Source organism: Cyrtonyx montezumae, unplaced genomic scaffold (genome assembly GCF_038088225.1).
Source record: "Cyrtonyx montezumae isolate F1298 unplaced genomic scaffold, pur_monq_1.0 scaffold_3, whole genome shotgun sequence".
Lineage (NCBI taxonomy): Eukaryota > Metazoa > Chordata > Aves > Galliformes > Odontophoridae > Cyrtonyx > Cyrtonyx montezumae.
Genome location: NW_027072034.1, coordinates 77,415,185 through 77,429,625, shown reverse-complemented (window position 1 = coordinate 77,429,625; position 14,441 = coordinate 77,415,185). Strand labels below are relative to the sequence as shown.

The following is a 14,441-nucleotide window of genomic DNA, read 5'->3' as shown; positions in this document are numbered from 1 at the left end:
AGATGAATAAAACATCAGCATTAGCTGGACTTAGGCAAACTCTGTATGTAAGCTTAAATAAAACAGTTATTAATTTTACTCTGTCAGTTCCCCATAAAGAAAAATAGGATAACAGTATCTCCCTCAACCCATGTTTTCATTTGCTTGCTTTCTAGTTCTCAAAGTGAAAGGTAGACATTTACTGTGAATAGTCCTACACTACATACATTTAGTCCATAAATCTTTCCAACGACAGCGTATTATACTACTGACTCTCCATAGCTACAACACAAGCCATTTGGTCATACACAAGCCATGAATACAAATCAATGGAAAGTTTATTCAGAAGTAGAAAATACCTTTAGTTGCAACAGAAATGCAAATGATGAATAATAAAAACTGCTCTACTATCAGTGCTAATTTGGGGTGTATGTGAGCTGGTGAACAGGATGAAACAAGTATCACTTCACTTCAAAAAATACCAGAAAATATTAACCCAAGTAGGCATAAGTTTAAATACTTCTCTATTGTACAGTTGATATCTAGGAGTTTATACAATGCAGGCAGGGTATACAGCAGTGAAAAAAAGGAAGATTATTGGCAAGAGCATTAGGCACATTTTTTTCTTGCTAAGAAGCCTAGTCTCTTCAACAGTTGACACCTTGTCAGATGAAAAAACTGCATGTAAAAAAGCATCCCATATAGAAACACCACAAACTCAATTTGGTATTATAAAACAGCTTTTCTTAACTACTGCTCAATATTTTATTTACATCCAAACTATTTTAAATGAGAAATCTTAGCCTCACTGAAGTTTAGCATGGCTCTTAAAAACCTCAACAAAGTCAGTATTACTTAGAAGTAACCAGATTATATTCATTTGAACAGAAGTAGTGATTTCCAAAATGTTTTAAACTGATTATAAATATAATTTTACTTTGTATTTCCACTTTATCTCCTGTTCACTTAAAATTCAATATTTCACCTAAACAACTCTGGAAGTCATACTGTAGTATCCAAATAGAAAATTATCTTAAAAGTAACTCTATATTTACAAGAAACATTAAGGCAATGTTGAATAATTTCTCCATTACTTCTCTTTTATAATCAAAGTTAATCAGAGTAAATGTATAGCAATTAATCTAAAAATCAATCTAGCTATCTAAGTCCATAATACAGCCCATGAGTGCCAAGATAAAATTATCTCACTCAAAACACAAGATTCTTGCACCTGTACTTGATCAGATAAGTAACTTAACATGATAAATTCTGTTTGCTAACCAAGAGCAGAATATACATATAACGGTCTCACTCTATTGCTATATTTCTCTAAAAAGTTTCAAAATAATGAGCTTTTGCTTATGTATACATGTGATGCTAGAGCAAATTTATAAAGCTAGACATTAGGCAACTAAGCTTGACAGCTTAAAGGTAAAAGTAGTCTAAGATGAATTTTACTGTCAGTAAAAATTTTACCCATTTGTAAAAGTAGATTATAGTTTTCCAATAATGCATTGCTTGTTTCACCTAAGTCAAACAAAAGGAAGGAAAAGCAATAACATTTCACTTTTTTTATGTTTACTTGTACCTGTATAGATTTTCATTGCCTATAAAATGTTACTTGCTTCATAACAATGAATAACTATGGTATAAAAAACAGATTATGGTTACAAAACTCCTAAGTCTTAAAATCTAAAAAATCAGCAGTTTTTGAATCTGGAAATCTGGCATTTAGCACTAAAATATTTTTCAAAAATACATTTTGATACAAATAAAATCTCAAGTATGTAAAAAATGTTACTACCGCTCTGATTCATGGTTAACGGGGAAAAAGAAGGTAAAATTCACTTCTCCAATATTGCAATACAAGTACTACACAGATAAGAAAGATGAATTTAGAGCTATGTAGCTTTAGAGACAGTAAGTTTTTTTGGAAAGCTGTAATCAGCCAGACTTCTCACCTCCCAGGCTTTGTGCTGTACTTCTGCAATCTCGCTTTCACTTCATCATATGTCAGGAACGCCATATATCCAGGATGTGTCACAGCTAAGAAGTTCCAGTTCCTTAAGATTGAACCCCATGGCTAAAATGAGAAGACAAACAATTAAATAGATACAACCAGGTAGTTACATATTTCTAATAAAATTCAAGTCAATTTTTCAGAAAGACCCAAAATGTTTTAGCTTCAGCTGAAAAATACACACTTTTGGTGAAGGTCTAAGTAGTAGAAAAGATATCCCTATATATTCAGTTTTGGTGCAAGAATTCATTCAAAAAAAAGAATCACAGAATAATCTAGGTTGGAAAAGACCTTCAGTCATCAATCCACAACCATTAACCTGACCCTACTGATTCCTGTCACTAAACCATGCCACTTAGAGTCACACCCACACATCTCTTTAATACCTCCAGGAATGATGATCCTAATACTTCTTTCAGCAGTTGTTCCAATGCATGACCACCCTTTCCACATGAACATTCTTCCAGACATCTAATCTAAGCCTCTTCTAGTACAACTTGAGGCCATTTCCTCATCTCCTATCACTTGTCACCTGTGAAGAGTCCAATGCCCTCTTCATTGCAACTTCCTTTCAAGGTAGTTTTAAGTGAGACATAAGGTCTCCCTGTTCAATGGAACAATCACTTCCCTCATCCTACAGGACATATTTTTTTTATGCAGGGCAGGATGCCTTTAGCCTACTTGGCCGCGTGGACACAATGCTGGCTCCTGTTCGCCTGGCTGTTGACCAGCATCCCAAGGTTATTTTCTGCTGTCAACTTTCCAGCCACAATTCTCCAAGCCTAAACCATCTCATGGGGTTGTTGTGAGTCAAGTGCAGCACCTAGCATTTAGACTTGTTGGATGTCATGTAATTGGACTCAGTCCATCAACCTAGCCTGTCTAAATATTGCTGCAGACCCTCTGGCACATCATCACTCCTGTTGAACTTGGTGAACAGCACTCCATGTCTGAATCAATGCTGTTGATAAAGATGAAAAATAAAAAAAAACAAACAAAACCCTGCCCCAATACTGAGCCCTGAGATAATAACAAGAATAAATATTTGGATAAATATTTTGAAGATTCTGAATTTTCACTATCTCCTTTCCATAGATTCATAAAATATTAAGTACATAATTCAGTAGGAACCTGCAGAGCTTATCCTTTATATATTTTAAATATAAAGAATGTAAAAGAAGATTGATTTTTAAGGAATGAATTAACAAAAAGTATATTAAGTGTTCATAGCCAGCATTTGGAAAGATAAGAAACTGCCTCTCTGTGGTTTAGAGACGTTTATTTATGTATTTGTCAGAAGTTCAGAACAGGAGAAGTCAAGCAACAGACAAGAAGAGATTTGTGTTACTCTGTATTCTGAAAAGTTCTTTTAAAATGAACTTCTAAAGTAAGGTAGGGATGAAATGTCAACTTAAGTGACACACTTGAGCAAAATATTGTAAAAGTTCAACTAGAGATGATGACACAAACCCTAACCACTGCTTAAGCATTTATGAAGACCCGTTTTATATTAAAATCTTTAAATGAGACATGTGGAACAGAACAGTAAGGTATCAGTACAGAGGGCAAATGTGCAAATCTGTACAAAAATAAAGGAGAAAAATTCACTATTGTAGATGCAATACCACATCTTATCATCTCCTCTCTGCATGCTCACTGAAGATGGATACCAGAAGGTTTGAACACATTGAGAATGTTAGTTATTCCAACTAAAGAAAAAAGGGAGTTGACTCTTCCCCCTTCACCATATCAACATTGACATTTCCATGACAAAAATGTGACAGACCTTCACCTTTTTATTACTCAAGTGCATGCAAGTAAGTCAAAAAGCATGATCAAACATTCAGTACTTAGAAGCTTTGCATTATCACAACACAACAAATCTTAAATATGAACTAGAGGATGCCACCCTTAATCCCCTCAACCAAAAAAGAAAAAAAAACAACCAAACAAAAGAACAACACATATGCAAATTTCTTGGTTAACCACAAGTAACAAGCTTTTAAGTAGACCGTATAATCCTCTAGCGCTTGGATTCTCTGCAGATTATCTCACTACTGCAATATCTGAAAATGATGAGACAGTAGGACTGCAATTCAAAGGGCAGGAACCCTAAGCTTGACTTTCAGACACAAAAGATTGAGCATTACAAAAGTGCAAATTTTAAATAGTAAAAGATTCGTGCACTTCCATAGAAAAAATTTTGCTTTAAGTACTATTTCATTTGAACACACTAACAGTGATGGCATTAATTCCCTTTCTTCCAAGTATCCACATACACTTGCATGCTAACTTTATCTCTGGTCAGAGGTAACAATAAAGTGCAAGTGTACAACGGTGAGGCAGGGGGAGCAACTTCACTTTTACAGGATCTTCACAAAAAGTAGTCTTTCTTTCTTCAGTGAATAAGAAACAAGATTTTGATTACTTCAACGATTGGGATTTTCTCTCCATGGGCGTAGGCACACAGTTACGGAAGCAGTTTAAAAACTTGAGAAGTAAAATGTAACCTCTGGGAGAGATTCTCAGACTTAAGTTCATTGTGAGTTCACCTCAACAGTTATGCAGCTATTGCAAAACTTGGTAAATTAGCTTGTCTAAGCAGATTAAAAAACAAAGTAACTAAAAACAAACAAACGCAAAAACACCCCAGCACAAGAAACTTCTTAGCTGTAAGCTCAATGAGAAAGGTGATCAAATCTTGCAGAAAGGAATTTCAAATAAATGTATTTCATCGTGATGTATGTTGCAGCCAACAGGCCTCAGACAACTTGCAGTGAAGTCTGAGAGCAAGACCTAGGCTTGATTGATCTGAAAACAAGATCAGTTTGCCAAATAATGAATAAAAGGGAGAAACTTTGACAGAGTAGAAATGGCTCCCAAGGCATCAAAGTTCAGACAGAAGTATTTGATCATATCAATAAAGAGAAAAGCTTAGAGGGATTTTGCTAGAACAGCAACAGTTTATTATTTCATCAAAGAGAGCCTCCAAAATTCTATTCAAAGATATATAACCTGTGTGACTTTGTTTTAAAAAGCAACCAGTATTTGTAGTTACATTAAACATTATTTAAACCTCAACATTTTCAACTTTGATACAGTTCTGACTCAGACCAGAAAAGAGATTATCAAAATCAAAACCCTAAACTAAAACTCTTAATCATCTAATGCCAGATCTTAAATATCAACTCTGAAATGGTCCTTTCCCAGAAGAGCAAACCCAAGAAAGCTAAAAAGTGATTAACACATCATGGAAGAGGGAAAAAACGTATGGCATAGCTTTGGTGTAAAATTGTTACTTGAACATATCAGCCAGAGGCAAAAGAATAATGCACTAGTTTACCAATGTATTGTGTTTAAAAAGTAAAAGACCAAATAAATCACAAAGATTACTACATACAAAGCAAAAATCCAAACTGACAAATTTAGAATCACTTCATCTAATATGGATGCAAACTTGCACAGACTTCTACATCCACTCAAACACTCAAAGAATATCTTAGATGATATTCTGTAGAAGGAACACGAGGTTTGCAGTGGTTTGTAACATACACACAAGCTTATTTTTGATAAATATTATCCTGACAATAAGATTCCCTGCCATTCCCAAAGATATTCCTCTATTATAAATAGACAGCAGAGAATTAATGGCAAAAATCTTTTTTTTTAAATTAGGCCTAAACAAAACAAAAAAAAATAATAGTTATAGGAAATATGTTTAGTAGGAACATTTCATCTAAGTAGATATAGATACAAAAATATAACAAAACCACAAAATTTAGATAATTACCTGAAAGTCAAAATTTCTAGAAAAGCATCTAAGACTAGTGAAATATGCAAACAGCACAGAGATACTATAATCATACTACATATGTGCAGAAATGACACAGGTGCTGCTGGATGTCTCTTCCAGATGTGGGTTTTTTAGCTGTGGGTGCTGACGGCCTCAAAAATCCAACTTCCTTGACCCCTAGGCAACTGCCTCAGGTCACTAAAATTCGCAAAGGCATGCAAATATTTCAAATTTTAAGTCTTACCTGAAATAATCTAGTGAAGATATCAAACTCAAAAATTGAAATGTAGTCATTGCAGGTCAAATCAATAGTAGATTTAAGAGCCATTGCTTCCAAACCAGAGCTTATCTGGTGAACTTCATGAAGGCACTGCCTGAACACTTTCCATGGCACTATAGTTCTGTGAGGGGGGAAGTAAGAAATTTAATAAAACCCATACAAAAACTTTTTAACTAATTTAGACAGCAGAGATTGACTTTTGAAGTAGATGAGCATTAATTAGGATTTTCAACAGACAAAATGAATCAAGTTTATCTAAAAGAAGCCTTTAAAACACAGGAGAACAAAGTGACACCTTAAAAGGCAATGATAAATATTCAAGCTTCAATAGCACAATCATAGAAGACACTGAAATTTTCTACTAAGCATGTAGAGCAACCAGCTTTGCACCTTCTCAAAGTTAATGTGAAAGACCACCTCTATTCTTGGCAAAAAATCTCTTCTTCGCAGTGTCCCTTCTCAGAATGAGAAACATCAATTTAGCATCTACTGCAGTAACTTTTTTTCACAACTTAGGCTCCTAAACACTGGCCAAGAACCTTCTAATAACAATCAGAAAAAAAACTGAGCCAAGGTCTGCTATAGCCCATGACAGTTACATAGATATTAGAAGACATTTTCTAAAATTTTCACCTTTACACATTTTGGCACAATAAGGATTATTTTCAGAGAGTAGTGAACATAGCAGAACATGGGAAATCAGGGTAGAAAGAAATTAAATTTTCTTCCCTAATGCAAAGTCACAATCTGTCAAATTCAGTTTCTATTTGCATAGGCTGAGGTAATGTAGATTAGTTATTTTGCCAACCAAGTGCTTACAACTGGAATCTGATATGAGGCTGATCACACTAAAGTATTCCATTTTATCACACTCAAATCAATGAGAAATTCTTCACTAGTAGTTTTCTCATGTCATCAGGATCAAATCCAAATTTTGCAAAGCCATAAAACCTTCTCATACAGAGGTTCTGCCATGAACTGAGACCAAACTATATGTTATTTAAAAATATGTTAATTAACCAGTACATAACCAGTAATCAATACATAACAATTCTCAAGACTTAACATTTCACACATTCCCAGTAATATCTTTTAATGATTCCTAGATGTCAAAAGAAGAAACGCAGGGCTCACCTACTCATGAATGTTTTCTTGCAATTTTTAGTAGTTTATGGTGCATTATTTTTATAAGGGCCAAGACAGCTAGAAAAGCCACAGTAAAGCACTTCCTTCTGTGGAAATACATATTACTTGGTACTACAATACTGTGCAATAAAAAGACAAACTGTTTTAAGTTGGCACTGCATAACAAATGTTTTGGAATTAAGCTATTTTAAAACAAGTAGTAATTTGAAGTATGACACCAAAGACATTTTCCTATATTTCTACTGAGTCACGCAAAGAAATCTAAACATTACTTGGAAGCTTACACTGAAAAGTCAGACATGATAAACTGCATAGTTTAATAGATCTCAGCAGATACTTTCATCTGTGTACGAAAAACAGGAAACCACAAAGAGCTGAAGAGAGATACCACATCAGATGCCATTTAAGAAAGAATGCATATTGAATTTTGATTATGGTAAAGAGAGAATGAAGCACTGCACTAAGTTCAGAGACAAAACTGGAAAACTTAAGTGCTTTTGTGGTGTTAAAGTTGTCTTCATTCAAATGTCCATGATTAATTTAGTTTCTGTAACTGTAACTCTGAAATATCTTCTGAATCTTTCAGCAAGCCATCTGAATGGTTACAGCACTAGGATCATACTGAAATAGGGTCAAAAAAGTTAACTGACCCTTAAGTTTAAAAAAACAATAACAATAAAGAATTTAGCCATACGGTATCTTAAGAACTAGTTTTTTTATGCCTTGCCTGAGACAATTTAATGAAAACATGTTCATTAGATTGGATTAGCAAGTAGGATCTTTCATCATGCATTCATTAACACTCTGTACCCTCCTCTCCAAACCCCACCAATGATGGGGAAAACACACAGAAGTCTTCAGGAGCATGTGTTTTTAGAGTTTTGTTTGCTAGTACTTTGGCTAAGATAGAAACCAGATGTTGGGAAATGAGTGATTAGCTAACGAAATAACATCTTAAGTTATCCTGTGGGATTTCTCCAAGAAAAAGTGTCTAAAATGTGGCCCCAATTTGAAATTCACTAATACTAGCAGAATTATTTTCTGCTGAACTTTGTGGAATAGATCTTACCTTCTACTTGCTTAAATAACAGGTGAAAACTGTTTGTTGAAACTCATTAATTCCTATTTCTCAGGAGCTACTTTTATACAGCTCTCATTCCTAAATACAACCAGGGATCATTTCTCCCCTGAAGTCTCTCTCCAGTTAATATGTACAAACTGGTTTGCTCTTCCATGGACTTTCAGACAGAAGACACACACCCCTCTCTGAGGCTGTTACTGAATCAGAAGGTCGTGAAATTCCTGAATTCTTTTCTCCTAAAGAACTGAAACCAGGAGACTTTTTAGGTACACTGAAAAAGAGCTATCTGCCAGAGGGCTACAAGAGGTTCAGTCAAAATGCTTCCCATAGTGATGAAGGGGTGAAAGATTTTTGTAGATTCTGTGGTTTTCCTGAATGAACATCTTCTTGCAGTTTAAGGGATGTGTTGCCTCTGAAAGCACCTTTTTATTATTTACATCTAATGGTTTATTTTAACAGTTTAAGGAGGGTATGGGGTGCCAGAGGCAGCAGGAGAGGGAAGACAAGACCAATCAAACCGAAGTTTGGCTCTGGGATTGTCCTAGTAAATGCTTAGAATGGTATTTACTGCAGGAAAGAAAAAAAAAGGAAAAAAAAAAGACTTGACAAAAAGAAAAATCTGTAATGAGAAATTGCCCACAGCATTCAGCTTGTGAATCATATAAAGCTATCCGCTACAAACCTTTCAATTTTCTTTGTCCTTATATTTGTTGCATCGTGCCATAATGATACCCTGCACAATGCTGGCACAATGCCTTTACTGCTATTGGGCTGTCCTATGGACACTTGCCAGGAGGAGAAGAGTTAGTCAGCTCATCTATAGCTCTTTTGAAATATCTGATAAAACTTCCTTGTAACATTAGTTATCTACAGGTCTAGGTTCAGTAAGTGCACTCAGTATTAAAGGGTATTTGGTTATAATTACGCAGGCTACTTCTTGGAGTAGAATGAGAATAATCAAAGCTGAGTAATTGTATTTCACTGAATGTTTGAAGCCCAAAGTTAAGTGTCCCACTACACATTCCAAACAGGTACACCCAGGGGTTTGATAATAGTTTCTGATTTTATGATATAGTTTGAAGAAAAAGAAACATCACTAATAATAAAAAATAAATTTAAAAAGTGATTCCTTTTCTGTATTTGTCATTGGTGTAACCTCATCTTGAATATTATTTACAGTTCTGAGCTCCATAACATAAAAAGGATGCCAAGAGCTTTGAAAGCATCCAGAGGAGTGCAATAAAGCTGGTATTAGGGCTGGAAAGCATTTCCTGTGAGGAGAGGCTGAGAGCTCTCAGGTTGCCCAGTCTGAAGAACAGGAGACCAAGAGGTCATCTCACTGCTCTCTGCAGTGACCTGAGGAAGGGATTCAAAGGGAAGTGAAGGGCTCTGCTCCTGGGAACTGATGGTAGGGTGGAAAGGGCACAGGGCTGCACCAAAGCAGGGTCAGGTGGGCATTGAGAAACATTTCTTTATTGTGCGAGCTGTCAAATTCTGGAAAAGACTTCCTACAGATGCCCCATGCCTCACAGTGTTCAAGAGGCATTTGGACAATGCTCTCAATAACATGTTTTAGCTCTGAGTTAGCCCTGAACTGCTCAACTTTGAAAATTCCTTCCTTCCCACTGAACTATTCTGTTCTATTCTAAAAATACATGATATGTACACACTGTTGTTGTACTGTGTGTTACTTTACTATGACCTACAATTACTTCAAAATATTTGGAGAGACAAGTTTAGAAGCAAATCAAAACAAGAAAGAAGCTGAAACATGGGTATCATACAGCTGATTTCTTTCTACAAAGAAATCTTGATCTGTATCTGACAAACTATTAGGAAATGGTTAATCCATATAGTGCCTTTGTACTGCCTTTTTTTTTTTTTTTCATGACCAGAGCAGGAGCAAGTCCACTCTAATTTAAAGAAGAAGAAAAAAAAAAAAGCTTTTTTTTTTTCCTTTTCCTGCCTGAAAGGGCTTCCTGTGTACATCTTAACCTCTCTTCAATCAACAAAGATATCTGTATTCTGGCATTTACTTTGGGGTTTCTTTTTATTTAAGATTCTTCCCCCCTCCCCCCCCCCCCTCCGCCCTCCCCCCCCAAAATATGCCCTTCCCTAAGCCTCTTAAGATGAGACTGCTTCTCCACGTTTTTTTCTGCAGTAGTAAAATTAGTAAGCATATTCAAAGAATAATAAATTTTCACATGCTCAAAATTACATCCGCAAAAATACTTCTATATAGGATAGCATCCATTTACTTTTATTGGCACATCTCAAAGGATAGTGTCATTCAATATTCTCAAATCCAGTGTTTTAAACACTGAACATAACTTCCATACATCTAAAGGCAAATAAATAAAGAGTCCAGAATGTAATTATCTCACAATTCAGGAGAGGAATTTAGGTCCTCCTTCCCTTCTTGCCCTGATCATGCATAGAGATGGGATTTTCTTAAACTCTTTGAAATTAGCCACATTATTAAAAAGCAGAAGACATGAAAATAAACCTGGAAAGTAAGTAAATATTTTCTGAGAATGTTCAAAGTATAGCTTTTCAGTAGAACTGCAGAAATGCAGCTATTCTCGAATATCAAGTGACACTGATTCCATTTGAACTAGAACAGACCTCAAATTTGTCTAAGAAGGTAAACATATACCTGTGTGACTTACACTATTAAGTGAACATTTCTGTCTCCAAGAAACTCTCTGAAATGTTGCCAGAATGCATAATATGAAAAGGGCAGTACTGTGTTCAGAACAAATTCAAAAATATTCAAGTCAATACTGACCGAAGTGGAAACATTTTTTGCATGTCTGCAGTGAGCAATATGGATTTCAGTTTATCATTACCATACACACCACTTTAAGACTGTTGCTACAGTTTTAAGTGAAAGGCCACATATTTTCATTGCTTCTGAGCTGCAGAGCAAACAACTGACATATTTGATAAGTTCAGTCCTAAGGGAGAAAATGAATTCTGCCATATCACGCCAGTACATTCATTAGAAAGTGACATTATACAGAACAAATACAGATGATTCTAGTGTGAGAGAAGAGGAAGTGAGAAAACAAGCCTTTGGAAATTAGGAATATATACCACCTAAAATATCCACTTCCAAAGCTACATAACCAGACACTGCTGGTGAGACAGCAAGTTCCTACTTAAGGAAGAGACATGGGAAGCTTGCATTTCCTAAAGAGTCCCTTAAGAGGTAAACTTACCCATATATTTCCAACTGTGATCTCAAATCACAATCCAAACCATATCCATGATTTGTAAGTTTTTTTAGCCTTAAAAAACTGCTGCCTATCCTGCCTATTCATGAAGAATCTGTTCTCCTGTCTCATAATTAACGTACGTCAACAATTATAACAACTTTCTTTATCCCCTATATCCAATTTAACCTTATTCTCAGCCACCCAGAATTAGCCATGAAGATGTTTGCCTCTGTTTATTTGATTACTTAAAGGCTGCTCCAAAAGCAACATCACCTATTTTGTTATTATATCGGCCATGAGCTCAGAAGTCAATATTTGTGTTACGGCTGTAGAAGTTGAACCTTCCCACCAATATTCCATTACATGTTGTTGCTGTGTAACAGATGGCAGCAAGGGGAAGTCTGACAAAATGGCATCTGACATGGAAGTGTGGATGAAGTGTTTTTCCCTCTGTGCAGAAAAAATGGCACCCAGTGACATACATCAATGCTTGCTAAATGTTTATGGAGACCAAACAGTGGGTGTGAACACAGCAAGGTGACGGGTGATGTGTTTCAGCAGTGATGACAGTGATGTGAATGACAAACCATGTTCCAGACAGCCATGCACAGGTGTCACATCAAGAGCATTTCTATATACTCATGTGCATAGATCAGCTAATGGTGGTGACTATGTTGAAAAATAGTGTCCTGCAGTGGAGAATTTGATCTACCAAACTGCATTATTGTGCTCTTTCTATCTGCTCTAATTTCCATGGAAACAAATAGAAGGTATTACTTTTAGAGTGACCTATGTATCTTTTACCTTCTGTTAACTAGCTCTTCTCTGTAATATTCTCTTGATCAAATCTGGTGATATCACATTTACACAAAAAAGATTTAGGAAGATTTATGTCTCCCTAGCTCCTAGGGAATTAGCCTGAGACAGAGGTAGGAGTTATAAAGGCTACCAAAAAGTGAATATTGTATGCTGTTGATCAGCCAAAAAACAACTGCCCTCTAAATGCCCCATTCTCTTTATCTCCTTCCCTTTAAATTTTTCTGTTATTGAACCATCTCTACATTACAAGCACTGCTGTGTTCCACATCACTGCCTCTTCCCCTTTAATCTGCTTGTATCATTTGGTTTCTCCTGATATTTCAGTTCATACTCAGATTAGCAGGTCAATGGCCCAGGATCACCCCTTCAGTCCATACTTTACAGTGTTCAGGCAATAGGATGACTCTTGGGCACTATGAGCAGCGTAAACAGAATAATAAATTAAGGGAATCAACAAGGTGTTAAAATCAAATTTATTGGTTGAGATTTCACGTTTTGACATCAAATGTTTTCAAGTTAGGACTTCCCATGTGATCTGTTCCTATTTTACTGCTTCTTTTCTAAGTCCAAGTAACAGTGGCTAAGTCTGTTCCATCCTGAGCCAAACAGCACTGACCACAACAGAAACACAACTCAAAATTATGAAGTATCAACCTGAAATACCCTGTTTACCTGCTAATGAGAGATCAGTAGCCACATTTTCCACTGAATTACAATTACAAAAAAAATGTTTGAAAACACAGATGGAAAAAAAAAAATCTATCAGACCTTTAAAACAGTAATGTGTTTGACCCTAGCAGTGAAATAAGTTCCATTTCATCAGAAAGGAAGAGGTGGGGTGATCAATTTATCTAACAATAACAAAAATATTTTTTTCTTTTTTTTAATATTTCACAGTGAAGAATAAAACATATGATAAAAAAATGGCACAATTGTGAAAAAACGAAAATTTAAAAACATTAACATTTTGATGCTGATTCATTTGGCAACATGAAGGCAGCCGCAAATCACAAACTTCAATAGTTACAAAAAGTTGCATGACTTCACCATAGCTCACAAACTCAGGGGTTGGAAAGCTTTGTTAGGTCATCTCGCCCACTCTCATTTTCAGTTCAAGATTGCTCCCAGTGGTATTTTGCACATTTTTACTGAGGACAGAAAATAAGTAAAAGCTGTAAGATGCTATTAAAATGAGTGAGGAACCAGGGGAAATTAACATCGAGCACTATGCAGTGATAAAATGCAGATAATGAAGAAGCGATCAGATTATATTTTATAACCATATTTACAACCCACTGGGGGTTACTAAAGTATCTATAAACAAATGTAACTGCTGATTACATGCCTTACAATTTCACAGTTCCGCTTAGTATTACTGCTTAGCTGTATATTAAACTCTAATTTGACTCAGAACAACTATAATGGTAAATCCTGGACAGAGCGACCTATGTATGACTCCACTAAAACCACTTACTCCAATAACCACATTCCAGTAACAAGTACAAAATTAGAAGTCACACTTCCTCAGTTTTTACCACTTTGTTGCTTTTGTCCCTGTCAAACACCTTCTGATATGGAATTTAACCTAAAATCATGACCTAGTCCTTGGCATTACATAGCTAATTTTCAGACATTCCATCTTTAAAGGTCTGTCTTCCTCTTTACAGTCAGTAAATATACCAAAGAGCTATGCTCTTGGCCACTCTAGTCCTTATTCAGCCCTTTGAAAGTTCTTGCTTATTGTTGTTTTTAGTTTTCACAGTGCCAATCCAAAATCTCTCCAATCCTTCATCTTCATGACACCTTTTCACATCAGCTTCCTTGACAAAGCCTATTCACTAGAACTCTCCTGGGCCTTCTGTTTGGGCACTACTGGCATAACTCACCCTCTGATTTGGATATATACTCTATCTTGCCCTTGCAAAGGAATAAATTCTTTTATAAATAAAAGAAAGAAATTCTTTTATTTCTTCCTTCATCATACTGCTAAGTCCATTTTCTTCCTTCATCCAAATTATCAAAGTCTCAATCTTTCATCTTAGTCTATCAGCCAGACCCCTCCCTTTAAATACTTACATTCATCCTTTCAGGCCCATTCTAAACAT

General features: G+C 35.6%; 1 protein-coding gene across 5 annotated transcripts in view; it reads right to left on the bottom strand.

The window, feature by feature from the left end:
* Nucleotides 1-14,441, bottom strand: part of CBLB (Cbl proto-oncogene B) — a 122,924-nt gene that overhangs the window by 42,442 nt on the left and 66,041 nt on the right. For all 5 annotated transcript variants that reach the window (XM_065741973.1, XM_065741972.1, XM_065741970.1 and 2 more), the window contains exons 5-6: nucleotides 6,037-6,193; nucleotides 1,941-2,062 (exon numbers count right to left, since the gene is read on the bottom strand). In XM_065741973.1, the coding sequence (XP_065598045.1) occupies nucleotides 1,941-2,062; nucleotides 6,037-6,193 (279 nt within the window). The remainder of the gene's footprint in view (nucleotides 1-1,940; nucleotides 2,063-6,036; nucleotides 6,194-14,441) is intronic.